Raw genomic sequence first — 27,043 nt, forward strand, 5'->3', positions numbered from 1 at the left:
TGATAATGAAGTTATCTAGAAAAGATGGTAAATGAGTCAGTTTAAATAGCTAGTTTGTCAAAAAGAAATATGCAAAAGGGAATCAGATAATAAGGAAATAAATCAAATAACAAGGAACTAAATCAAACAATAAGGAAATAAAACTAATGATAATGAAATTAATCAAACCAAGATTAGTTAGCTTGTGATTCTAAAATAAATGTGGCCTTTGTGGGGTAAGTAAAATAATTATGATTCAAATAAGAAGCTAAAATAATTATCAAGAAGAAAGGAAATAAAATTGATTAATGGAGTGAAATGAGTATAGATACACAGAGAGAAGGCAAATTTTTTATTTTTCAAGGAAATGAAGAAAAATAGTTGTCAGCTTGTCACCACTTAAAATGGGACCTAAGAACAAAGGCAGCTTCCAACATTCTTCTGTATGAATGTATGTAACATGCATGTCTTATGGAAAAAGGTCTAATAATTAATACTCCGTAGTTCCGTAACTCCGTACCAGTGTAATCATCCAGTTATCCAATATCAAGGGAAGAGCTATAGTCAATGATCCAAATTGGACGAACACAGGATTCTTTCCTTTAAAAATAAGCCAACTTAACATAGCCTGTTTGCGAGTTAAGAACCTTTGAGGTAATCCTTGATAATCTTATGAGCTGAGAGTGAAAGTAGTACGCTCTTTATCTGAGATCGATATTTAGCCTAAACATCACCTCTTATTATGTTTGACACTTTCTTCCACTCGTGTAACAGCGTCCATAAGGACATCGATTCCCCAATCCTTCACATCCTCCTGCACACGCAAAAAATCCAAAGATTAGTTTGCTATTTTTACAAGAATACAAGACAACGGTCCTTTCCCTCATACATACCAGATTACCAGATCATATACGAACACGGGACCACACATGTGCAGCCTCTCTATTTCTCACTGACTCTCTGATCTATCCCCGGTTCCCCACATAGTTCCATATATTCAGTAAGACTGCCAGAGGCTGTACACCATCACACCAATCCTGGATTAAGGGTGAGCTGAGTGTCTCTTATCAACCAAGGGCTGCTTATCAGGCAGGCAGTCAGGCACCTTCTCTTTCATATAAGCTTGGTTTCAGCTATCACCACACACCATTCCCCCCCCCCCCCCCCCCCCCCCCAAAAAAAAAAAAAAAACACCCAAAACTGCCACTACTCTGTAAAACTCCCACTTGCACAACCACTCCAACCATCCCTAAATACCAATTCCTAAATCATCTGCCCCTGCATTGCCCCTCCCCACCCCATATCAGAACATCCTCTCTTCTAAAACAAAATAAAAAACAATCTACCAGTCCATCATGAAATTCTTGACTTAATATAGGTTGAAACCCATGAATCACGGTCACTTAGAGGTTGCATTCGAACCTTTCAACAACCAAAATTCAGGTCGATTTGACACGTGCATCACAAACACTGACAGGTACCAACCAGGCAAGCTAGCTGAATCCTTAACTTAGAGAGGCCCTTTAAAAAGAAGATACTACAGAGGAAACAGTCAGCAAAATCAGCACAATACTCTCCCCTCATCATGTTATCTAGCAGAATGTGTTATGAAATCGACCCCCTTCTTGACAAAAAAATAAGTTAACAGCAGTAAATTGTAAATACAGGAAATAAAAAAAATAAAAAAATAAAATAAAAAATAAAAAGTCAAGCAGTATAAGTATAGCATGAGATTACCTTTCTAACAGCACCTCCTGTCCTTATTCGTGCATTAGGTCGAGCAAGCTTTGATTCAAAAGGTGTCCTGGGCCTCACTTCTCGAATTTCCTCCCACTCTTCACGGGTGAGCATCCTAACCGTCCCTTGTTCAGGAGGAGCATTCCTTATCTTGCGCTCAATCAATTCTTGAGATCTTGACTCATCATACTGCCAGCCAACAGAAACAGTCCCAATTCTCAAATCTTGTAAACACACACTGACATAATAAAAGGAAAAGAAGAAATAGCATAAGAGGTTGAATGAGCAGCATAAATTATTATGACACTCATGTTAGCAATATGGACACAATATGTTAAAGAACTATTGGAAAAGCTAGTGGTCACCAGCTAACAAACATAGATAACTTGGTGAGGGGAATAAGGGTTCGGCACTTCCACTGTTCCACATAACACTCATCAAGCACAATTCCAACTCATCCAAAAGATGTGATTTGAGACTTAAAATTATTCAACTGACAATGAAAGTTTAAGAAATAAAGTATAAATACGGGGTAGAAAATTGGACACTATTATCAAAGTTAAAGATAAATTAAGGTAAAAGATCTATGAGAAGATTGTCATCACTAAAGCAACTCCCATGGTTCAAACTTTAGGTAGTTAAAGTGGGATAAGAATTGAAAAAATTAGTACTTCATAGTGGCAGTCTAAAGTTCAGAGTCCAGAGACTCCAGAACCTTGCATTTGTAATATACTGTTACCAGAGTTGAAGATACATTAAGGTAGAAGACCTATGAGAAAATTGTCATCACTTACAATTTGTTGGATAGCAAGATAGAAGGGAAAGGAGAGTGGAGTGAGAGAAGAACTGAAGAAGAGGAGCTTCTCCAAATCTCTTCAATTTCGAAGGGGCGGCATTTATTAAAGAAAGAGGAAAATAAATCTTTCCACTTCCTTCCCCATACCCCTTAACAAAACAAGGGAATTTGCTCCCCTCCCTATCCCTTTCTCTCCATTTACTGTTCAAACTGATCCACCTTGGCCTAGGTTATATGGCTATTTGGATTTTGAGAGTAATGATAATTTGTGACACAACTATTTATGCTTTCAAATTAGCTTGTGCAGAATAATTCTCCCTTCTTCTCACGAAAGCATAAAACAAAGCCCAATGCTTGCATTGCTATTAGTGGGAAAATAATTAACCTTGCCAAAAGAAGAAAACAAAGAATTACCATCATAAGAAGTTTGGCAAAAAGTGCAACCCCAACAGCGGTAAGCATCATTGGCATGGTAGCTGTATCGTAAAACGACATGGACTCTGGAACTTCAACAAAAACCTCAGTTTTCTTCGGATTTCTTGCCTTCCTCTTTTTCTCAAGATCAGCAACCTTTCTCTTTAGGGTTTCACTTGTTGTATCATGGGAAATTGTATGCAAGCTTCGGAATCTCCGTAATAAGAAGAGACTTCCCCGGATATTATGCATGGTAGCTTAAAAATTAAATCAGGCCTGCTAACCACACACAAAGTCACGAACTGAAAGCTTCAAAACAACCAATTCGGCATAATTTACACCTAAATCAGCCAAGTTGATAATAGCAGATATTTCACATCACAATTCCTAAAATGGTTTAATCAAGTCAAATTCTATTTTCAAGGACACAACACAGGAGAATTACCAAACTCTAAAGTTATATTCTTTGTAAGCATTACACTAGAAACTGAAAGTACAACAAAACTAAAGCTACATCGGCCAATTTCATAGTACAATCCTAACAATAAAGGGTTGTGCAATACATTAGCAATCAAATTTGATTCAATTATCATATAAAGCTCAAAAAATCACATCATTTTAAGGATATGTGATTCAATTGCCAAATTCGGCTCATAATTTTCTCTTCTAGCAACATAATCGCTGGTTATGATATTTCATAATCTTAGTAATTAGAACCATTTTCGAACCCTAAAACTAGTGCACTGACAATTGAATTAAATTAAACCCTAGATTGTGAAATTGATATGATGATTACAAAAGCAAACAACTTACCTCAGAAGCAGCTGAGATCAAGTAGAACCAATAGTTTGTAATGGAGAACGTCAAGGACGATGTTGAGCGCGCTTTAATGGGAAACTCATAGAGAGGCAGGGCTTTGTTCAATTGTTCATCCGTTTTTTTTTTCCCTTGTTGGCAGAGCAATTCAGGGGCCACATTCATTTCCCCTCTTTTGCCCTTTATTAAACCCTCAATTTTCAATAAACAACGCAGCTTGCAATTAGAAAAAAGATTGATTATAGTAATTGGGGCATTTAAATAAAAATGATTTATTATAGTAATTAGGACACTTAGAACTTGTTTAACGGTTGTGTTTGAGGTATTGGTTAGCATTTTGACCAAGTCAAAGCACTACCAGAGAAAATCAGTTTATCAAAATGTTTGATAAGGTAATAGTTCGAGTAGTGATTGGTAATAAAGGTAGTGTTTAAGTACGTTTTTTCAAACGTAAAAAGATACGGAGTAGTAGCATTTCAAAAGTAGCGAGTAGCGCTTGTCAAATTTTAGTTACAACTTACAAGTACCATTTTTAACAAAATGTATAGATTTTAATGTATCTAAGTATTACAAGTTTACAACCGTTACTTTTGTCAAACACTCGTGTTATCATCATTAATTTATCGGCTAACTTTTACCCATCATCAGGGGTCTGATCACTTTAGCTTAATTTCAGTTCAATTCAGCTCCTAATTTCCTTCTCTCATAAAATATTTGAACCGGCCTAATTGACAGTTAGTCCCTAACTCCCTACCTTAATAGAGGGAGTAAAAAACTAAAACTAAACACCCCCTCGTAAAAGGAGATTCACTAAAAAATTCCGAGAGTTGTTATTCAGTTGAAAAGTTGATGAAAGATGAGCAACGAGGGTGACAATGAGATGGAAAAACTGGAAACAGACAACAAAAACAACAACAAAGTTCCAGCTTCCCAACAACACAAACGCAACAGCGATTTCTTCGCCGGAGAAGAAGGCAGTTCTCCTTCCCTCTTCGCCGGAAACGACGACTTTGCTTGGCCGGAATTATCCTCCTCCGGCGAAATCCCCAACGACAACAACGCCCACATTACAATGTACTCCATTGAATCCATTCCTTCTACTTCAGAATCAACCTCAAACGGCGCCGTTTCAGCACCTACTGATCAAGTCAAAATTCTAGGGTTTGAGGAGAAATTGAAGGATTCCGATGTGGTATCGGTTAGCAGCGACGAGGAGGACGAAGAGGAGGAATTGAGTGAAGAAGATTCAGAGGAAGTTGTAGTGGATGACGAATTTAGGGCAAAATTGACGGGAAAAGCATCGAAATCGATTTCGACTGCGATAGAATGCTTAATTGAGGTACTGAAACAGTTGTATGTGAATGATGAGAAGGGAAATGGGAATAATGTTGATATATTGGAGACTGTTAAACGTAGGGGGATGACATTTCCTGAGCCTAGAGGGTATGGTTCTAAAAAACCGAGTATTGGCGATTGATCCGATCCAATCCGAACATCCGATGATCTGGTCTAATGTTACTGTATTAGTTAAGGATTAGTGTAGTTCAAAAAAAAATTACGATTTTAGTGTAGTTGTTCATGAAGGTTTGAATTTCAATTGTGGTATTTGGATAAATGGAAGTGTAAATGCTAATATTTTGTACCACTTTTTTGCTGCTGTTGTGAAGTTGGGGAACTTTTTGTTTAAAATGATGTTGGATCACCAAATTTAGATATATGAAAATGTTTTTTTAAGTGTTGTTTCAAGCATGAAAGAATGGCATTTGGTTAAAAAGAAGTAATGGTCCAATGCGGATATGTTCATTATTTAAACAAAGTAAAATTGAGAATGGATTGAGGGAATGTCCTCACCTTGATCCTACCTAGATCAATTTTCAAAGTTAGTTTATTTGCACGACGTTTGATATGAGTTGAAAATATAAATTTGTAATCCTTCATGTTATCGCCCTGTCAATCACCTTCAACTGAGATTGGATTTTACTAATTTTAAAACATATTATCTTTTACGAGAATCACCTCTAAAGATTGGATTTTTGAGTTTAATTTTATTCCTTCTTCGAAAGAATTCTAGACATATATGTCATTCATTTCATTAGGGGTTATAGATCACATGTGAAAATGGAATATCACATTTAACGAGTGTCTTTGTTCAGATGAATTATAGCAAGGTTGTTTTTAATAATTTGAACCAAGTTCCAACAAAGTAGAAAAAGGAGCGTTTGAGTAATTTTGAGAGAGCAATCATCAAAAAAAGTTTGATAGAGAATTTATCAATATTGTGCACTATACATGATCTTGTATACTCCATAGTAAGAGCTTGTGAATTCACGGCTGTATTTATTGACACAACAATACAACATTATTTTTATTTATTTTTTTAAATTTTTTTTATTTTTTTTATTTTTAAAGGTAAGAAAAAAAAAGGAAAGCGTTAGGCACCCCTCCTCACGAGGGGAATGCCTAGCGCATCTGAGGAGATAATGGGGTACAAAGAAATAATGTCCATGTTATCACTAACAAGATATCCTACATTTGCGATCCAATCTGCTGCTCTATTTGCTTCCCTGTAAATGTGATGGATTTCCCAATGGTGAAACAATACAACATGATGGATTCATGAACTTATTCACTCCGTATATTGGTATATAAGTGCTTATGAACTTGTATAATACTGTAAGAGCTTGTGAATTCACTGTTCTTGTTTTAGTATGGATAATTGTTTGGGCCCTTTTACGCTACTAGGATTGGGCCTTAGGTTGGCACTTGAAGCAAACTGAAGCCCAGCTTTAGTGTAGTAAATTTTTTTTTTTTGAGGGAAAGCTAGGAAGCGAATTCATTCATTGTTGGACAAATTGTCCATGAGTACATAGGGAGAAATATCGTTGGGACAACAATTCGCCCAAATTTGTTCAACACCATAAGGAATTAAACGAGCTAAATGGTGTGCGACAAAATTCCCTTCCCGCTTTACATGAGACCAAGAGATAAAATCAGAGGAAGAACAAGAATCTAAAACATCATCAAGCAAAGAATCAAGGTCGGAAAGATAGGTGGAAGCCTTTGAAAGCCTTGAAATGATACTACTGTTGTCGGACTCAAGTATGATGCTGTTAAGACCATGCTGCTTGGCTAATCGAACCACATATATGGCTGCCTTGCACTCAGCAAGCTCAGGAGACCAGAAGGCCTTGTACCTCTTGACGCCAGCAAACAAGACCTCTCCTTTGTGATTCCGGGCAACAACACCAAGCCCAACCCAACCCTCAGTGTTCAATGCTGCATCGCAGTTCACTTTGACACAGTCTTGTGGTGGGGGTTTCCATACTTTCGGGCTGTTGGGTGCTTTAGGAACTTTGCAGCCATAGATTCTTTTGGCATATTTATCATAGTCTTCAACAAGATTAGCCATTCTCATGAGTACAACATTGTGAGTAGTTTCCTTGTTATTGAAGACTTTATTGTTGCGACGCTCCCAAATTAGCCAAAGAAGAGCAGCACCACGCTGTTGGGTCTTCAAGTTCTCACTGCCCCAAGCTTCAATCAGATCCTTGAAATCAGGGAATTCCTCCACTCTCACAAGCTTCTCACAACTAGCAGCAGCCCATAAGTCACGGACAGCAGTACAGGAGAAAAAAGTGTGGCTTAGAGTCTCGATTTCAGTTAAACACCATGGGCATTTGTCATCTTCACTCATGTGTCTGTATTTCAGAAGAGCACGGACTGGCAAAGAACTTGTGCAAGCACGCCATAGTAGATGCCTCACTTTTGGTGTGGTTTCAAGCTTCCACAAATTCACCCAAGCTTGGTGAAAAAGATCAAGGTTACAGGACTTACCTAGCATGTAAGCAGTCTTAACAGAATACAAACCGTTGTTGGAAAAAGCCCATGTAATGCAGTCCTTCGGGGATCTCAGGCTGATAGGAATGGAGAGGATACATTTCACATCACGTTCATTAAAAATTCTGGCAAGTAGCTCATGATTCCAGTCCATGGTTGCAAAATCGATAAGCTCATTCACAAAGGACACCTCATCAGTTCGAGGAGACAAAATCCTCGAGCCAAATTCGTCAGCTACCCACGGATCGTCCCATATATTAATATTGCAACCATTCCCCACCCTCCAAATCATACCTTCCATCACCAAGGCTTTCGAACCCCATATACCCCTCCAAGAGTGGCTGCAAGAGAGACCCAAAGAGGAGCTCAAAAAGTCACCATGTGGGAAATATTTCTTTTTCAAGACTTTGCTCAAAAGTGACTCGGGGTAAGTGATAAGGCGCCAAGCTTGCTTCCCAAGCATGGCCTCGTTAAAGACTGCCATATCCCGAAAACCAAGACCCCCTATCATTTTTGGATTGCATAGGGAATCCCATTTAATCCAATGAACCTTCCGATGGTTGCCCGAGTGACCCCACCAAAATTTCGCCGTCATAGACTTTATGTCATCAATTATAGAAGTCGGGATACGGTAAACACCCATAATATAAGATGGAATGGCTTGGATGACCGCTTTTATGAGTGTTTCCTTTCCTGCTCGAGACAAAAGCTTCTCTTTCCACCCTTGCAATTTCTTCCAAATTCTATCTTTGAGGGCACAAAAGACGGCTTTCTTCGATCTCCCCACAATTGTTGGAATGCCAAGATACTTCGTTCATCTACGAGTCTCATCCCCAAGAAATCCACAAGATCTTTTTTCACCGAGTCACAAACGCCTTTGCTAAAAGAGACCTCCGATTTTTCGTAATTGATTTTTTGTCCGGAAGCTGCTTCATATTTGTTGAGTATATCAACTATCTTTGAGCATTCCATTCGGTTGGCTCTAGCAAAAAGCAAACTATCATCGGCAAAGAAAAGATGTGAGATTGCAGGACCATTCCGGCTAGCACGAGCTCCATGAATATCCCCATGAGATACGGCCTTAGAGATAAGGCTAGAGAAAGCATCGGCGATGATAATGAAAAGGTAGGGAGAGAGTGGGTCTCCTTGCCTTAACCCCCTAGAGGGTTTGACATCACCACTAACCGCACCATTTATGACAAAAGAGTAGGAAACCGTAGAAACAAAGCTCATGATGATATTTACCCAGGAAAGAGCAAAACCCATTTTTAACAACATTTTCTCCAGAAAAGACCACTCCACTCTGTCGTAGGCTTTGCTCATGTCCAACTTCAAAGCAATTGTCCCCTTTCGCCCTTTGCTTCTTTTCTTCATGGTGTGAAATAATTCCAGAGCAATAAGAGCATTGTCTGTAATCAATCTCCCTGGAACAAAAGCACTTTGGTTCTCAGAAATAATATCGGGGAGAATTGATTTGAGACGCATCACAATAGCTTTTGAGGCTATTTTATACAATACATTGCATAGAGCAATTGGTCTGAATTCAGACATATTCCGGGGATCTTTAACCTTGGGAATCAGAACAATGTTGGTGCGATTAAAATCAGCCGGGGAGACTCGACCATGAAGAATGTTGCATACAATGGTAGTGACGTCATCCCCAATAATGTGCCAGAACTTTTGGTAAAAAATCGCATGAAGGCCATCTGGCCCAGGGGCTTTGCAGGGGTGCATCTCACAAATTGCAGCATAAATATCTTTTTTTGTGAATGGCCGAAGGAGCTGCTCATTAATATCATCACTAATCTTCGGGGAAATGGTTTCGAGAACCTCATCACAAGATGCCTCAGAATGTAGTCCTGCGGCAAAAAGTTTGGAGTAGTAGCTCTGCACAATATCATCAATATCCTCATCATCCGTGCACCACTCTCCGTTGTCATTAAGCAAGCCTACAATTTCATTCTTCTTTTTCCGTTGAGATGCCTTATGATGAAAGTACGATGTGTTCTTGTCACCATCTTTAATTTCCGCCGATCTCGATCTCAAATACCAATACGCCTCTTGTTTCTCATACACCTCATCAAGCTTCCTCTCAATCTCCGCACCCAGCCAGATGTTGGTTTCTGTCATTGCACCTTCTTGAACAGCTTTGAGTTTTTGTTCAAGGTCATCAATCTGTTTATTGAAATTAGAGAATTTTTTGCCACTCCAACTTCGAAGAGAACCAAGCAAACGGCCCAATCTGTCGAGCATCAAATTGCCCTCAGTATCCTTCCAGGATTGTCGGACTACCCGTTCACAATCAACATCAAGGAGCCATGCTGTTTCGAACTTGAAAGATTTTTTCCCCTTCCTCCTCTTTCTCCTGGGGCGCCTTTGTCTCACAATAATGGGAGTATGGTCAGATTTGAAACGAACAAGATGCTCAACAAAGGTGTTCGGAAATAAGGAGAACCACTCATCATTCCCACAGAATCGATCAAGTCTCTCACGAACAATAGTATTAGGAGAGTTGCCCCTTTCCCATGTGTACCATTGCCCCTCATAACCAAGATCACGCAATTTGCATACGTCAAGAACATCTCGAAAGTCACTGGTTGCTCTACGCTCAGAATCAGCACCACCATCTTTTTCTTCCATGCTCAAGATTTCATTAAAATCACCACCAAAAAGAATCGGGCCATTAATGCTATCACAAAGAGACTTAATGAGAAGCCAAGTTTTGTGTTTTTCACCAGTAGCCGACCAACCATAAATGCCAATAAAATACCAGAAAAAATCTCCTTGCATTACTTTTCCACAAATGTGGTGATCCGAGAAAGAAACAAGCACAAAATCTAACAAGCTACTGTTCCAATACAAACATAAACCACCAGCTAGTCCTATACTACTAACACCAAAAGCACAATCAAAGCCTAATCTATGTTTTACATTCTCAGCAGCAATTTTATTTATTTTAGTTTCGGAAAGGAAAACAAGATTAGGGGCAAGAGAAGCACACCATTTCCGGAGTGCACCAACTGCTCGAGGGTTGCCAAGCCTTCGAACATTCCAGCATAGAGTATTCATGGCTTTTCGAGGGGTTGGTTATAACCAACACCCTCTACTTGATTTATTCCGTCTCCGGACAAAGAGTCACCTAGCTTCACTTTCTTCATCTTCTCACTGCTCGGGTCCTTCACTTCAACACTCCTTTTGCGGCTGCTTGAAGATAGTGCACATTGTGTCCCAGCAGGGACTTCCTTACTTCGTAAGATGGCATCTCTATCCTTTCTCTTCCACCCTCTTTCTTTTGTTGTTTTGTCTTCAACCCCTGTCTTACTAGTCATCAGGTCAGTAAGTGCAACATTGCTCATAGTAATGTTATCAATGGGGGTGCTACTAGGGAGGTTGATTTTGGCAGCAGTAGCTTCTGAGTTAATGTCTTGAACCTGATCAGGCATGCTCTCATCGAAGTATCCCTCCACCAGATTAGAGTTCTGAGTTGGGGCAGCAATATTATCTTGAGCTATGCACTTTGGTCTTAAGACCATTATTGAGCTTCCTTCAGCCTTCTCAGGCGCCAATCGTACTTGTCTGGCAGATTGAATGTGATCTTGTTCATTTCCCAAAGAAGGGGATTTTGGGGAACCAAAGAGCAGTCGTCTAGCAGCCCCTGGAGGACCAAGTTTGATAACACCAGGGTCATTAAAACTCTTTGGTTTGGTGTAAGAGCAGGCACTCAGAGTTTCTTTCCACTTTTTCTCCTTCTCTCTTTCGAATAATTTGAACTTTGTTTTCTTTTTAGGAGTTGCACGCAGCCACGGACCATACTGGAAAACCATTTCTTCTTCTTCTGCCCTTGCAAGCTCTTTGGATTGACAGTCTCTATCCGTGTGATCCAGCATCCCACAGAAAAAACAAAAATCTGCTAGCCTCTCGTATTTCATGTCTATCCACTTTGATGAATTAACACCCGTGGCTAGTTTAAATCCTCTTCGCAAGGGCTTCCTAACATCAACATTGATCTTTAATCGAACAAATTTGCTCAACCCCAAAGGATCTTCTTCGTCTAATTCAATAAAACCACCAAGAAATTCCCCAATATCATACATCGTAGAGGCGTTACGCCTATTGAAAGGGACGTCAAGTAGTCGAACCCACATTGTAGCATGGGTGAACGATATCTCAGAGGGTTGTTCATCCCCATGGAGTTCTTTCATCAACAGGATCTTGTCATCAAAAAACCATGGACACCCCTCAACTACACGATCCTTATCAGACTCACAGAAAAATTGGAAAACAAACAAGTTGGTTTCCACGACCCTAATTGCAACACCTTCCTTCAGACTCCAAACTGTTTGTAGGGTTCGTTTCATTGCCTCTGAGTTATAGGGTTTGATTGTGCATAACTTCCCTACCAAGGTCAATTTCAATTGCACATTCTGTTCTCCCAAATCAGCCTCTAGAGACTCGCCCCCTATCACTGCATTTTCATCTTCAGTTAATTTTAATTTCTCCCATTCTTTCACCAAATCCTGATCCATATCGAAAAAACCAGAGCAAAACAGGGCAAAAAGATGAATGCAAAGCAGGAAATTGATGGAACTAAGAGGAAAATCACTAGGAAATACTAACTCAACTCGACTACTATGCCCTAAACGGGACTGCTGCGGAACCCTAGTGAGGGACTTTTTAGCGTGGCTTTAGTGTAGTAAATTCTAAGCAATTTTAAGGATAAGTTGTTTATGCATGATCTAACCTATAACTCAAAAGTCAATAGCTTAGATTGAGTAACATCTTTAATATGATTGAAAAATACACTTAATTATTCTACTAATTTTACTAATGTCGTGTCAACAAATCCATGACATTAGTAATTTTGATGGTTGCAAAGATTCTTCAACACTCTAGATAAAATCATTATCATATCATATCAAATTACTTAGTATTGGAAGAATGTGCATATGTCATTTATGACTTGTTTTAATGAATCTCATCAGAAATCTTCTTTGGGGGTTTGTCCTTGGCTTAAATACAAAGTTTATCTTAATTTATTCTTTTTTCAAAATTATCTTGATATTGTGGTGAGGAGTTGTGGACATCTATTATGCTTTTGTGTATGGAATTATTAATCAAAGGCAATTGTTTCTTTCTTCAATAATTCATGCAACACCTTTTTATTCACGAAGGCAAAGTAGGGCCGCTTTATCGGGGAAGAATGAGAAGTAACATCTTCTATGTTAAGTATGAAACTTAAACTACATATAAGTGCGTAATTTGGAAATGAAATCCAGTTACAACTCGAATAGTTGCTACACAATTATTCTTGACAAAAATGATACTAATTATAGCTAAATAAATGGCTTGTGATTAGTCATGGGCTAGTAACTGGCTAGCGAGTATATTTTACTTATTTTATTGTTTTTTTTTTTTTTTAATGAAATATAGAGTGCGATTTAAGCGTATGAGATATTTAGAATCGTCCAACTTCCACAAAGGAACTTGAATGTGTGAAACTAGAAATTTAAACATTACGAAAGTCCAATATTCTCCTTTATACATACCTACCCAAAAAGCCATGACTAGTTACCCTTTTTATAAAAGAAAGAAAAATAAACAAGTAAAAGAAGAAGTGTACTATAGGTCTTTCTTAATTAGCATTTGTTTCAATTAATATGAAAATTAAGAAAGGGATTAATTAGTTTGGAACTTTAATTAACCTTTACATTGTACACTTGATTATATATGGTCTTAAACGTTTTCCTTAAATTTATTTCCAATTTAAGGGGTTGGTATGAAACTCTTAATTGTCAAATTATTAATTTTTCCCACACCCCTAAAATGGAGGAAAAGCTACCAATAATTTGGGCATTTGCATTGCTTTTCCTATCACCTTGTCGGCAGGAAGCTTAGAAATAGCTTCTTGAGGATTTTATGGAAATGCTTAATTTTTCATTTTTTGTAAGCATATTTTTTCATTCTTTTATGTTTAATTAAAACAAAATATAGACTTCGAAATTACTTTAAGTGATAAAGCAACCACAACTAATGCGAGACAAAGCAACTAACTAGAGGTTCTATTCCACAAATTTGGAGCACCTATGGTTGGTATAACATTTGATATGTGATAGCATGTTCATTGTACATCTAGTTATACTTCTTTCGTCTCCTATTATTTGACCTAAAGAGGCAGAGTTACATAGTTAGTAAAATAGAGTTAATGAGAGGGAAATGTGGTAACGACCGTGAGGTTAGATAATATAGTGATTGAGAGATTAAAGTTGAGGTTGGTATGTGGGACTTGAACTATACATATATTTATGTTTTAGAGGATGCGACTTATATGAAATAGAATTGAATAAAGTACATTTTAGAATAGGATCATCGTTATATTTAAAAATAAAATGTAATAAAGTAATTAAGAGGAAAAGATAAAAATAGTTAATTTCATCACATTTTTCTTTAATATAATTCAACAGCATTACACCAACATAAGCAAATTATGCAACATGATGAATGTTTCTCTTATGACATATACAATATATGGAAAAGTATACATCTTTTTCTATACATCAATACACATGTATTTTTTTATTACAATAACATAATAGATGACTAAAGCAATGTAACACGTGAACCATTCAACTAATCAACTTATTATAACTAGATCCACCAGTATCATTTATTGATAATAAGATCATCCCCGTCTCTATTATGGATAACTTCCTCATGTAGTACAAATATCAATCCGAATTTACAAAAGTATGATTAATATACATTACTATTTTACTAGTATATAGACCTAATCAAGTAACCAAATTAGACCTCCTTAAGACCTATTCTCTTCAGCTTAATTTCAGTTCAATTCAATTCAGTTTCAATCAGTTCAGTTCAATTCAATTCAGTTCCAATCAGTTCAGTTCAATTCAATAAATCAGAACAGACTTAATCCTTAGTTCTCAATTGTCCACAACTCCACAAGCACACAACAACATAGAGGCAAAGTTGGGTGTAAAAAAAAAACATAGAGGCAAAGTTCAGGAAAATCAAAATCAAGGATTCTTAAAAATCAAGTGTGAAATCATTATTGATTAATAATTAATTATAATAACAAAATATTTTTAATTCATACGATACTCCGTATTAACTTGTGATCCAAATGGATATACAATATGATTCTCTTTAAAATTGCAATATTATACTATTATTTGGTCCAAATAATCCACTCTCCTAGTCAATTCGTTGAAAAGATAAATAATATTAAAAAACTACAAAAGTAAGGAAAATATTTTTTTTTTTAAAAAAAAGAATTGGAAAAAGAGTGCAACAACAACCAACCCCATGGGACCTGTGTGATGAATATAGGAATGAAAATTATTTATCATCTTTAATTTGTAATATCCCAAAATTTTGTAATATCCCAAAATTGGATCTAAACTGAGAGAAAAATAGGTGGGTTTTTAGAGTAGAAGTGAGAGAAAATTAGAAAGAAATTAAGAAGAAGAAGAAGAGAGAAAAGTCTCTGAAAAGAGCTTTGACTCTCTTCTATGGCGGATTCACACCTTCAATTTCCCATCTTTTTCAAATAATTTTTCTGGGTTTTTATATAATTTTTGTTTTTTACTTTTATCTCAAATATTTCAACAAATCTTTTTCTTTTTTTTACTGGTTTTGTTGGTTAAACATTAACCATTTATTTAGTCTTCTTCTTTCTATCTCCTCAACTAAGCAACCTACTTTATTTTATTTTTATTTTTTGTTTTTCCCTATTTTATCCCAAATCTCAGGAATTTTCCCCCAAAAATACTTGAATCTGAAATTTGTAACTTACCCAGTTGATTATTTTCCATAATCTGAACTGGGTATACCTCAAATCTTCAAAAAATTAGGTTTTTGATTGATGGGTAATTGCTGTGGTTCCCCAAATGGGGGTAAAACTAGCAAGAAAAACAAACCAAACCCATTTGCAGCTGATTATTCAGTAAATCAAAGATCTGAAGCAAACACAAAATTATATGTTTTGAAAGATCCTACAGGGCGTGACATACACGCGCAGTATGAACTAGGAAGAGAGCTTGGAAGAGGTGAATTTGGGATAACTTATTTAGCAACTGATTTAAATAGTGGTGATAAATATGCTTGCAAATCAATACTTAAGAAGAAGCTTAGAACTGCTGTTGATGTTGATGATGTTAGGAGAGAAGTTGAGATTATGAAACAATTGCCAAAACACCCTAATATTGTTACTTTAAAGGATACTTATGAAGATGATAATGCTGTTCATATTGTAATGGAGTTGTGTGAAGGTGGTGAGCTTTTTGATAGGATTGTTGCTCGTGGTCATTATACTGAGAGGGCTGCTGCTCTTGTTACCAAAACTATTGTTGAAGTTGTTCAGGTATAATTTCAAATCACGGAATTATGATTTTAATTTTTTTGATTTTTTTTTTTTTATTTGTATACAATTTGTTTGCAATCTATTTGATGATGTTGTTAGTGTGGTGGTGTTGATTTTGAGTTTATTTGTCCCCTCTTTGTAAGTGCGAAAGGAATTATTTATTTTAATTTGGAATGAAGTGTCATACCTTTTTTCATGTGTTCAGTATTTGGCACGGGTACTTGAGTAATGTAACAAGTGGGTGAAATCTTTCATTTAGTGAGAGGGATTGTGAACTTTGTGGTTTTGGGGATTTTGAATTTAGAGAATTTGAAATTATATACTGACCAATTTGTTTGTTTAATTGGGTATATAGGTTACTGAGTAGATTAAAACTTAGAAGTATTCATATTGCTGATCTTGTCAGTGTTGTGTTTTTGACATGGATACTCGAGGTGAAATGAAGAGTCAGGGTAACTTAGCTAGCGGTGCACTTCTTTAATTGCGATTTTACCCTTTTTTAATGAGGGGGATGTGAACTTTGTGGCTATGCCTTGATTTGTTTCTATTGCAATTCATGAATCCGGTTTTGATTGTTTTGTCCCAGCTCAGCTAGAAGTGATGCTAATATGCATATTCTTGACCATGTCATTGAATCATTGTGTTTCATTCATTTATATGATTTTTTTGGTGATTGTGGAAGATGTGTCATAGCCATGGAGTGATGCATAGGGACCTGAAGCCAGAGAACTTTCTATTTGCCAACAAGAAGGAAAACTCTGCCTTAAAGGCCATCGATTTTGGATTATCAGTAACTTTTAAGCCAGGTATTGCTACTGAGCTAGCATTGCTTTGTTTGTTTTTATATTGTCTCTTTTATGCTGTTATATTGAAGGCATCTGTGACATTGGTTCTCTAAATACTGCAAAAATTGTAGTTTGAATTTTTGAAAATTTTCATTGCAGGTGAGAAGTTTACTGAGATTGTGGGCAGTCCTTACTACATGGCTCCTGAGGTTCTAAAACGTCACTATGGCCCAGAGATTGATGTTTGGAGTGCTGGAGTTATTTTATATATCTTGCTGTGTGGTGTTCCTCCTTTCTGGGCAGGTATGTTCTATCTAACTCACATGCTTCAGAATTGGATACAATGATACATTTTGTTTTAAATTGAGTTTGTTACCCTTAAAATTAGAGAAGATTGTGTTTAAATGTGCAAATTAAAATGATTTAGCCAAGCTTTTAGTTTGATTGTTTGCAAAAGGTACAATTTTAGGGGCTGTATTCTGCATAGTATCTATTTTCATGAATTTGGTGTGCAATTCCACAACTTGTGTCCCATTTTAATTTGCTGACTAGTACTGTGCATTTTACACAGAAACTGAACAAGGTGTTGCACAAGCTATTATTCGCTCAGCTGTCGACTTTAAAAGGGATCCATGGCCAAAAGTGTCAGATAATGCAAAAGATCTAGTGAAAAAAATGCTTGATCCTGACCCAGAGAAACGACTTACAGCCCAAGGAGTACTTGGTAACTCATCTTTTGCTTCAATTGACTGTGTCATTTTCATGATGTAATTATTTCTAATTTACTCCTGGAAATCTCTTATGAGAAATGCAGAACATCCTTGGTTGCAAAATATCAAGAAAGCTCCAAATGTCTCCCTTGGTGAAACTGTGAAAGCCAGGCTGAAGCAGTTTTCTGTGATGAACAAGCTCAAGAAAAAGGCTCTAAAGGTTTGGAAGACAGGCTAAACAGCTTTCTTATGTATTCTTATTGGCATCTGTCGTAAAAAATGGCACAGCCATGACTGCATATGCTTTTGTTACCTTCTGTTGCACACCTGTAAACTTGACTAGTTTAAATTTGCCTGTTTGCAGGTGATTGCTGAGCATTTATCAACGGAAGAAGTGGCTGGCATAAAGGAAGCATTTGATGCTATGGATACTGGAAAGACAGGCAAAATCAACTTGGAGCAGTTAAGAGTTGGACTGCAGAAGCTAGGACATCATATCCCTGATGCAGACCTTCAAATATTGATGGATGCGGTAAGAGTTTATCAGCTTCATGTCCTTAATTTCATCTTGAAGTCTAATTGTGCCTTTGGATTTATAGACCGGTTATATGTTAACAATCTTCCTTAGTGGGTATAGGTCATTCGCTAAACCATAATATGACTTGTGCATTCTGGTTGTTTATCTTTGGCATGGAGTTTAACTTGGGGGACTCTGAATAGAGTTGAATAACCGATGCTTTGCTGTGAGTAATTGTTGGCTCTCTCTGCTGTGATTTTTTAAATCAGGACCTATGAGGCTGTAAAGTTCTCGAAACGGGAAGCTATTGCCTCTTGCAAAGACTCACTCGAGAATATTCCGTCTGGCCTTTTTTAAATTGTCCAATCAACGGAACTCCATTACTAGAGCATTTTGCCTTTTTCCCTAAACTTTTTGTGGCTGCAAACCTGCCATTGTGCATCGCTTAGAGTTACTAGGTAGACCTACAATATTGTTATGAATGTAGAATATTCTTCTTTGCAAAGTTGTGATTTGTGGATAGATAATTGCTGCGGAGTATAACAATTTAAGAAGCAGCAAAGAAGGAAGTTCTTGGGGAAGTAACTTTTGGTAGTAGAAGGTTAAAGAAGCTCTTAGTGATACCTTTGCATTTTGATAAACACTTCACCAAAGGATACATTGGTTTCAGGATTATGAGATAATTGTATTTACATTTAGTATGCTTGAGAGAAAGCTGTGCTCCCATTCCCATTGTGATTATGCATGCTTTCTGGTACAGAGAAAATATCAAATTATGTTTATGAAGCTTTTATGTCTACTGTTCTACAAATTATTTTCTGTTGAAGAAAATTTCTTTCTGGCATTAACAGCCACACAATTTTAAAAATGGTTTATGTAGGCTGATGTTGATGGAAATGGAGCGTTGAATTATGGGGAGTTTGTTGCTGTTTCTGTTCACATTAGGAAAATGGCCAATGACGAGCATCTCCACAGGGCATTCTCATTCTTTGACAAAAACAAGACTGGATTCATAGAGGTTGATGAGTTGAGGGATGCATTGAATGACGATAGTGATGCTATTGCCAACAACACCGAGGAAGTCATCAATGCCATCATGCATGATGTCGACACTGATAAGGTTAAATTCATTACTTAAACATATATTTGCTGGATGAGTAATTGAATTTATGAGTTTCAGGCTTTATTCTTTCCACCCTGTTCTGAACTTATTGGCTGTTCTCATAACTAATCTGATTTTATAATAGTTGTGAATTCAACATGGGTAGTCCTTCTCTGAACCTCTTTTCTTATATGAGCTTATTGGCCCTTTTCAAAACTTTTTGAGACTTGTTTTGTAAGGTGAAAAGAGAAAAGTCTAATCTGTTTTCTGAAAAACATCTAGGTATATTTACTTGCAATATCTGTTTGAGTGGGATCCCTCAGTGTCAGTTCAGTCCTTTTGAACTGGAACACTAAGAAGTATAGTAGTTTCTAGCTATCTTTTTCGCATCTGAGTTAAGATATTTTGTGACATTGTTTTCCCTAATGATGGACAATTCTCAATGTGACATTGACACTATCTTCAATCCTTAGAGAAGCACCTGCTGACCGCTCTAAGTTTGTAACGTGCTGTCTCAACTCTGATTCTTGTTATGTTTATTTCGAAGGACGGACGAATAAGTTATGATGAATTCTCTGCAATGATGAAGGCCGGTACGGATTGGAGAAAAGCGTCTAGACAATATTCTCGAGAACGGTTTAACAGCTTGAGCTTGAAGTTGATGAGAGACGGTTCGTTGATTGCAAATGAGGTCAAATGAACCCAAGGAAAAGATTGATTTAAGATGATTTACAGTGTAGCTGTTCCTTTTGTTTTTCTTTGACCGGGAAATTTACTCGCTAATCAGAGATCCAGAGTAATTCCCGAAGATAATTTTTTTGCCTGCTTCACATGGATACTTCAAGTAAAAATGGGTTGTGATCCTGTGTACAAGCTATGTAATGTGCTTCATAGCTAAAGGCTTTTTAGGTGGTCTGATTTATTACTTTTTTTTCGTTTTTGTTTTGAATTTGTCGGTAGTTGTAATAGTGAACAAAAAAAAATAGTGATTAGGGAGTTAATAGGGAGTAAGGTTGCTATATGTGGTCTACTTCATGCCATTGTACATAAGTTGGAATTTTAAGATTCCTTCATTCAGAGAAATTATTCTGTCTACCATCAAAGTTTCTATTGAGCTACCCATATTTGCCACCTTTCTACATCGTTTTGGTAGGTGAAGTCTGATTATGAATTATACCGCTATAACAGTCTAATTAGTTGACTAATTATTGTCCAAATGTTAAATTTCAAAACATTCTTACCTGATAACAACCTAATTAGTTGATTTTTCAAAACATTCTTACATGCGCATGTGAAAGTTGGTGCGTTCAAGGGTGTATTTTTTTTTTTTTTTTTTTGCTGACGAGCAGAAAATTAAGCTTGTAATATATATTTTTTTATTTTTATCTTTTTTTTGAAGAATTTTACTGGTAATTTTTTTTTTTTTTTAAAAAATTCTTTTTCTTGTTTCTTCTTTTGGGAGTAAAGATGTTACTCCGTATCTTTTTTATACGAAGGGGTAGGCACCGACTTGCTGGTGTGAGAAAACAACTTCTCCAAACTCCAAAAGTGTTTACCGACCATCATGCCGCAATTTCGTAAAACTAACAAGGAGTATGCAATCTAAGCATTTATTTGCTGGCATATCAAGCAACTACTACTATTATAACAAACTAATGTACTTTTTTATATACGAAGTATAAGCAACCGATTTACTACCTAGCTTGTAAAAGTGAATCGCTATTTATCGTCTTAAAATGTCCATATGTCGACCTAAATATAATTTTTCCAATATTATCTTCGTCATAACTCCTACCAATGCTAATTCAACACAACCCCTCTAATTTTCTTTTTCTTTGCTTTAGTAGTTATTAAGGTTACACGATGTGATATACATAATATAACAAATGAATACACCAACTCATTTTAGGGTATCTATACTTGATTGGGGTAAATAAGAGTAGTGAATGGGAGGAGAGGGCAGGGGAGAATCAATATCATAGTATATTGACTCATCGTGATGATACTGATGGATGGAGGTCGGATTGGTCAAAATTTTGCATATTTTATATCTTATAGACTGTTGATTTAGGATTCATTCTCTCTATCAAAAAAAAAAAAAAAAAAAAAAAAATTCGTAGGATTATTAAATCTCTACAACAGCTGTTTAAGTGGTTAAACCTTGTACACAGTTAATATATATATATATATATATATATATATATATATATATATATATATATATATATATATATATATATATATATATATATATATATATATATATATATTAACCCAAAAAATTGGGCACCAAACGCAACATATAAAATGTTCATCGGATTAAACTTGCCACTCTCATCACCAGTTACTTCCACTCCACTTTGCACCTTCAACTCCCCTCTTTCTCCTCATAAATTTTCAGAGAATTTGAAGTTCATTTTCATCAAATTTGGCGATTCACGAGGAATTTATTTACAAATTGGTGAGATTTCTTTTTAAATCATCATAATTTTGGTTGATTCTTTATTTTTAATTGATTTAGGGTTTGTTCTTCTAGCTAGTGATTGATTGACCTAAATTTGATCGATTAACGCAATTAACCTCGACAGGAACTGAAAAATGAATTAAAAATTTATATTTATGTTCAAATTTGATTATTTATAGTCATTATTTGTACATTTATGCAGTAATAGTGGAGATTTTGCAATGTCTTTGATTCTGATCGAGTAATTATTGTAACGATGATGATTAATGAATTTAGGAGTGGGACGCTAGTTTCAGGAATGAAAATGGGCGGCGGAGCGCGTCGATTCCTGTTTTTTCTCCCTGTTATGATCTTCCTGCCTTATCTGTTATCTGGTGATTTCCTTTCTTGTTTGTTGTAATGTCTGATTTTGCAAGTTTGAAGATTTCATCATGTGAGTCTAATATAATTTTTTATGTCGGGTGTCTGTTTGATAGTTTTAGAGCTGCACAAGTTCTCTACTTCTGTTGATGCACCTAAAAAACGCGGTACAAAGTCCGACCATCTTGTCCTTGGTCCAGCTGCTGGTCAGGGTTTGCGAAATCGTTTGCATTGCCAAGGTGAGCCAGAGTTTTCTTGGCAAAGCTTATATTATTGGTAGAATCGCAATGCAACGTAGAGGGTGGGAAGAAGAATATTGTAGGTTGTTTTGACAATATTCTCTCGTGTGGTGTTATGTTTTACATGTGTTTCTGCACATTGCCTAATCATTCCCAATATTGTGATGGGATTAGGGTAAGGTTTGATAGCCATGTGAACTAAAAAATTGAACTTTGAGGCGTTTTTTGTTTAGCTCAGCCATTCAACTAGTCCAGTTAGTACTAAGAATCAGTATCGTACTATAGAAGGTTAAAGGAAACAGGGTAAAGGAAACAGTAAATAAAATGCGTTCGAATCGTTGTTTGATTGAATTGTGTTTTTACTTTTGACCTTGTAATTTAATGGAGATGGTGTGGGAATCGAGTCATGGTGCAAATAGGAGCTTTACAAAGGTGCCTTTAATTCTCTCATAATGCTTCGTAGTCATTGTAACTCATTATCATATTGTATTTTGATTTCTTTGCAGGCACGAAGGCCTTGAACAAAACTCACCATACTGTACCCCAAAACTCAAATTCTGGAGAGAATGTTGCATTTGTTACAGTATTCACCATTTATAATTCTTCTGAAAAGAATGCTGAGACGAGATCCTCTGATTTAGTGACAATTGGAAATACTTCATACACAAAGTTGGAGAGATCAATGGCCATCTTGGATTCATTTATTAACTTCATCCAGGTATGCAACTTTTAGATCTATGTAAAAACAATAGTGATTAAGATATCAATGCGTAAAAACAATTGTGATTAAGATATCAATGTCTTGGCATTTGATTTTATCTAGGTCTGGTGTGTGGATAATGAACTATTAAGTTGCAGTTGGAGCAGAACTTTAGAGTTACTTGTATAGTTGTATACTTGTATTCATAATGTAATCTCACTATATAAGAATTTACAGATATTAATTTCTTAGGACAAGTTCATAACAACAGACTTTGCTTCTTTTTATATGTTCCATAAAAAATTCTTGAGTAAGCTCATTCCTACCATTTTGATGGATTGTAATGCTGTGAGTATAACGTTTTATACCTTCTAGATCCAGATAGTAAGACAGTCTGGTGTTAATCCATTGGGAGAGGAGGGAGGCATTTGCTAGGCAGTAGTAGTGGTATCACTGATATTTGTGTGCAATTTGCTTTTTTTTTTTGGGTATAAGAGGTTATGGTTAAGGTGTCTTCTAGAGTATATTCTAAATGTAGATAAAAGGAAGCTAAGAGACCTTATTTTGTCAAAGGATAAGGGTCCAGAAATTCTCGTTGATTTAATGAGCGTTCGTAGTTGGCTTGTCAATGGTGGGACTTGAATGACTAGGCTTCAATCAGAGATATTATGCTTAACGTTATTTGTCACTTTTTTTTTTTTTTTTTTCTCCACTAAGTGACCTATGCTAGGGACTATCAAGCCAGTATATATGTATTGTCAGATAAATTTGGTTTGCAATATTGGTGGAGCTTAAGGTTTGTATAGATTTTGCAGGATGTTAGGGTTGTTAACTGTCCTCGTTGTTATTATGTGGTAATTGATGGATTTATAGTTTTTGTCCCCTCTCTTCCTTGGACCCATCAACTTTTAGTATTTATTGTTGTTATTAATGTTTTTATGTTAAATTTTCCTAGGAGATATCTTGGTTAATGCAGCCTATCCCTTTTGGGATTAAGCCTTTGGTTCTATTGTTGTTGCAACCCTCATTTACGATTACTAGATGATTATATTGTATTTTTCTTCGATGAATTGGAGAAATTTAGGGGCTTTCTCTCTATATTGCAAACCGTTAAGTAGGTTTGGTACTTGGGATTAATGGATTATATTAACTATGTATAGTGTAAAAGAGTGATGAGAGCTGATGTGGTGCTAGCATTCTAGGTAGATTCACTTGTTTGGGTTTTTGTGAGGTTTTTTTCTTTCATTTCATGTTTAACTTTGATTTTTCTTGATACCTATTCAAATTTAAATGCATATTGGATTGTAGCTTGATGGTATCTGAAGCATTTTAGGAGCTCCTTCAAGGATAAATTCTATAGGCCCACATATGTGTATCCAGGGATAGAAAGTATGTAAATGTTCAGATAGGCATTGGCAGAAAAGGCATATTCCCATTAAGTTGTATGTTTTTTCAATCTTCAGCCTTCTTTGTTTAGCATCTTTGTATATTAGTCTCCTGAGTCCTGGTTGGTGTTGTAAGTCAAATAGAGTTCTTATCAAATATTTATGTCTGCAGGTCACAATGCCTTTGAGCAATGTAATCATCCTTACTGATCCAGAGTCGGACCTTCACATGGACAAACAAAGAGTTACAACTTATCCCATTCAAGGTGAATATTCACGAGACAGGTTGATGCTTCAAAGAATTAGGTCTTACATTGTAAGGGTTCATTGCGCTGAATTTACAAGTGGTATAATATTATCATGGTGTATCTGTGTTTTACTTGGTTAAAAAAAATAAAAAAATTAAAAAATTAAAAAAAAAAGAAAAAATTGATAAGAGCTTTCTGAATCATTCATACATTGTTCATCTATGTTTGCAATGCATGGCTTGATAATATCATAGCCTTGTGTGAATTTATTGTATCACTATGAGAAGTAAAGCAGGATGAAGACTCTTCTATTGAGAATCTTCATGTACCCTGCAAAGATATTACTTTTATTGAGGACAACTGTCAGAGTGCGCTTTGTTACTGCCCTCTATAAGACGACAGTCAACATTACAATTTTGTCTGTGGGAGGCTGGGAGCCATCCATAGGAGTTGGATAGAACTCATAGTTTCTTGCTTAGATGTGATAAGTACATTGCTTTCTTTTGTTGTTATTGTTGTGTGTGTGTGTGTGTGTGTGCGTTGGGAGAGAGAGAGAGAGAGAGAGAGAGAGAGGGGGGGGGGGGGGGGGGAGGAAGCTGGTTATTTGTCTCATGGTTCACGAGAAATGAAACTTGTCTGATCTTGATTTCAATATTGAGCAGACTTAGTAAACTGGTCCGTCACGGGTCCCGATTACCATGTTGAGAAGCTGAAAAATGTTTAGTTTGATACTAAAATGTGGTTTTCTAAGTTTCTTCTATTTGATACTGTACTGGAAGGTGGGAAATTAAAAGCAACTCTTTCAAAATTGTTCTGTTTTGATTAAGTGGGTGATATTGTCACTTATGCAGGCCTTCTTGACTACAAGACTCAAGGCGCTAAACAACCATGTTCAAGGACAAATGAGCCATTACATTTTCACTGATTCAGATATTGCAGTGGTTGATGATCTTGGGCAATTATTTGATACATACCCAAGCTTTCATTTAGCCCTAACTTTCAGGAATAACAAAGATCAGCCTTTGAACTCTGGCTTTGTTGCTGTCCGGGGAACTGCAGAGGGCCTCCAAAGGTGCCATGTTGTTATACTCACCTTTCCACACACACACACACAAACACACAGACACCTCCAAAACTAGCAAAAAAACAGGAAAAGAAATGAAAGTAAAGTATAGAGAAACCATTAACATAATCTAAGTTGCTTTTATCATATTATAAAAGGAACCTGCATCAGATAACTTTAATTTTTAAGTGCTGACGTATGTTTACAACACTGGACTCAGGGCTAAGGAGTTCCTGGAGGAAGTTCTTAAAGCTTACACTACAAGATACATGAGAGCTTCAAGAATGCTGGGTGATCAGTTGGCTTTAGCTTGGGTAGTGAAATCTCACCCGTCATTTGATTCAAGGAGATTTTCTAAACCTGTACCTTTCTCGGAAGAACTAAATGGTGCCTCCATCCTGTTTCTACCTTGTGCTCTGTACAATTGGACTCCACCGGAGGGTGCAGGACAATTTCATGGCATGCCTCTTGATGTAAAGGTATGCTATACTGTTACATTTACAAATTTTAGCTTTTGACCTGCTTGCATTACTCATCTACTTCTGTGAGTTTGTCTCACAGCCAAAAAAAAGTCTCATGGTTTTTTTTTTTTTTGGTTAAGCTGTAAGGATAGATCAGGCAAAACAGACCAAGCCCAAGTAACCTGACCAAAGCCAAAGTGTTATAAAACTAGATTTGCCTATTTTGACCCGAAAATTAAAACGACAAAAATTGCTTGGTTTTAAGTACTTTTAACATAGTAAAATCGCTGACAATGGTGTGGAATATTTATTTAATTTATTTATTTTTGAGAAAACAATGGTGTGGATAATACTCTAGTCTTATGTGTGTATTTGCATGCAAAATATCTTGGGTTTCAAGTTCTTAGTACTTTCTTGTTACTTGATGCACAGGTTGTTCACTTCAAAGGATCAAGGAAACGATTAATGCTAGAAGCTTGGAACTTCTTCCATTCTTCTTTGAACATAGATGACATGTTATGCCTTGTCCTAGGCAGTGGAAGAACAAAATATGACTTTTGAGCTACTTGTGGGATTTGCTTTAGATTAGAATCTTTGATAGGCGAAATGGATGGCCATACTGTGATGAGAACATCGAGATTGATGAGGGAATATATTCATGATGTGATGATGTCTCATCACAATTAAGGGAAGCCTCTTCTTTTGGGTTCACACACGGATGATAGATTAAGAGATTGATTAAGAGACTTAGGGAATATATTGTGCGGAATATTTATTTTTTGCAGGAGGAATAGTCTTTTTAACCAGTTAACCTTATTGTTGTATCATACTTGCCAGAAATATAAATGTTATTGTCCTTATTGACAGTATTAGTCTTCCGTGAATTGATAATTTCCCCTTGTGTATACTTGTGGTAAAAAATTATGTCTTGTAACTTGTAAGTTATACGGAGTAATGTGCAACTATCTTATGTAGCGCTTAAGTGTTCAAATTTTTTGTAGCCCAGAAATACAGTCCAAGCACCCATATTCCCCCTCCACCCCCACAAGT

General features: G+C 36.4%; 3 protein-coding genes across 3 annotated transcripts; 2 read left to right on the forward strand and 1 right to left on the reverse strand.

Annotated features, from left to right (window-relative positions):
- Positions 1-275: 275 nt before the first annotated feature.
- Positions 276-3,892, reverse strand: LOC145575886 (uncharacterized). Its single transcript, XM_081633682.1, has 4 exons — positions 3,740-3,892; positions 2,927-3,202; positions 1,717-1,905; positions 276-793 (listed from the first exon to the last, which is right to left on the reverse strand). Exons 2-4 carry the CDS (start codon positions 3,176-3,178, stop codon positions 710-712), a joined length of 525 nt encoding a protein of 174 aa, XP_081489808.1. The 5' UTR covers positions 3,179-3,202; positions 3,740-3,892; the 3' UTR covers positions 276-709.
- An 11,061-nt stretch (positions 3,893-14,953) lies between these two features.
- LOC145574186 (calcium-dependent protein kinase 8-like) lies at positions 14,954-20,168 on the forward strand. Its single transcript, XM_081631926.1, has 8 exons — positions 14,954-15,959; positions 16,642-16,765; positions 16,904-17,047; positions 17,316-17,468; positions 17,559-17,674; positions 17,819-17,986; positions 18,852-19,091; positions 19,621-20,168. The coding sequence occupies exons 1-8, from the start codon at positions 15,462-15,464 to the stop codon at positions 19,771-19,773; spliced, it is 1,596 nt and encodes a 531-aa protein (XP_081488052.1). The 5' UTR covers positions 14,954-15,461; the 3' UTR covers positions 19,774-20,168.
- A 1,201-nt stretch (positions 20,169-21,369) lies between these two features.
- On the forward strand, positions 21,370-26,929 carry LOC145575887 (uncharacterized). The gene is made up of 8 exons (XM_081633683.1): positions 21,370-21,534; positions 21,814-21,911; positions 22,014-22,136; positions 22,643-22,854; positions 24,394-24,537; positions 25,321-25,541; positions 25,753-26,011; positions 26,426-26,929. Exons 2-8 carry the CDS (start codon positions 21,836-21,838, stop codon positions 26,552-26,554), a joined length of 1,164 nt encoding a protein of 387 aa, XP_081489809.1. The 5' UTR covers positions 21,370-21,534; positions 21,814-21,835; the 3' UTR covers positions 26,555-26,929.
- The last annotated feature ends 114 nt before the right edge of the window (positions 26,930-27,043 follow it).

The sequence above is a fragment of the Chenopodium album genome, chromosome 13, assembly GCF_948465745.1.
Source record: "Chenopodium album chromosome 13, dcCheAlbu1.1, whole genome shotgun sequence".
NCBI classification, from domain to species: Eukaryota; Viridiplantae; Streptophyta; class Magnoliopsida; order Caryophyllales; family Amaranthaceae; genus Chenopodium; species Chenopodium album.

Bases quoted from the DNA above. Each gene is read 5' to 3' on its own strand.
- LOC145575886 (XM_081633682.1), bottom strand. From the start codon at position 3,178: ATGCATAATATCCGGGGAAGTCTCTTCTTATTACGGAGATTCCGAAGC. The intron at 1,906-2,926 runs GTAATTCTTTGT...GTTGGCTGGCAG, and splicing joins TTGCCAAACTTCTTATGATG to TATGATGAGTCAAGATCTCA. The intron at 794-1,716 runs GTAATCTCATGC...TTGCGTGTGCAG, and splicing joins CAGGAGGTGCTGTTAGAAAG to GAGGATGTGAAGGATTGGGG.
- LOC145574186 (XM_081631926.1), top strand. From the start codon at position 15,462: ATGGGTAATTGCTGTGGTTCCCCAAATGGGGGTAAAACTAGCAAGAAA. The intron at 15,960-16,641 runs GTATAATTTCAA...TGATTGTGGAAG, and splicing joins CTATTGTTGAAGTTGTTCAG to ATGTGTCATAGCCATGGAGT. The intron at 17,675-17,818 runs GTTTGGAAGACA...GCCTGTTTGCAG, and splicing joins TCAAGAAAAAGGCTCTAAAG to GTGATTGCTGAGCATTTATC.
- LOC145575887 (XM_081633683.1), top strand. From the start codon at position 21,836: ATGAAAATGGGCGGCGGAGCGCGTCGATTCCTGTTTTTTCTCCCTGTT. The intron at 22,855-24,393 runs GTATGCAACTTT...TTATGTCTGCAG, and splicing joins CATTTATTAACTTCATCCAG to GTCACAATGCCTTTGAGCAA. The intron at 25,542-25,752 runs GTGCCATGTTGT...CACTGGACTCAG, and splicing joins ACTGCAGAGGGCCTCCAAAG to GGCTAAGGAGTTCCTGGAGG.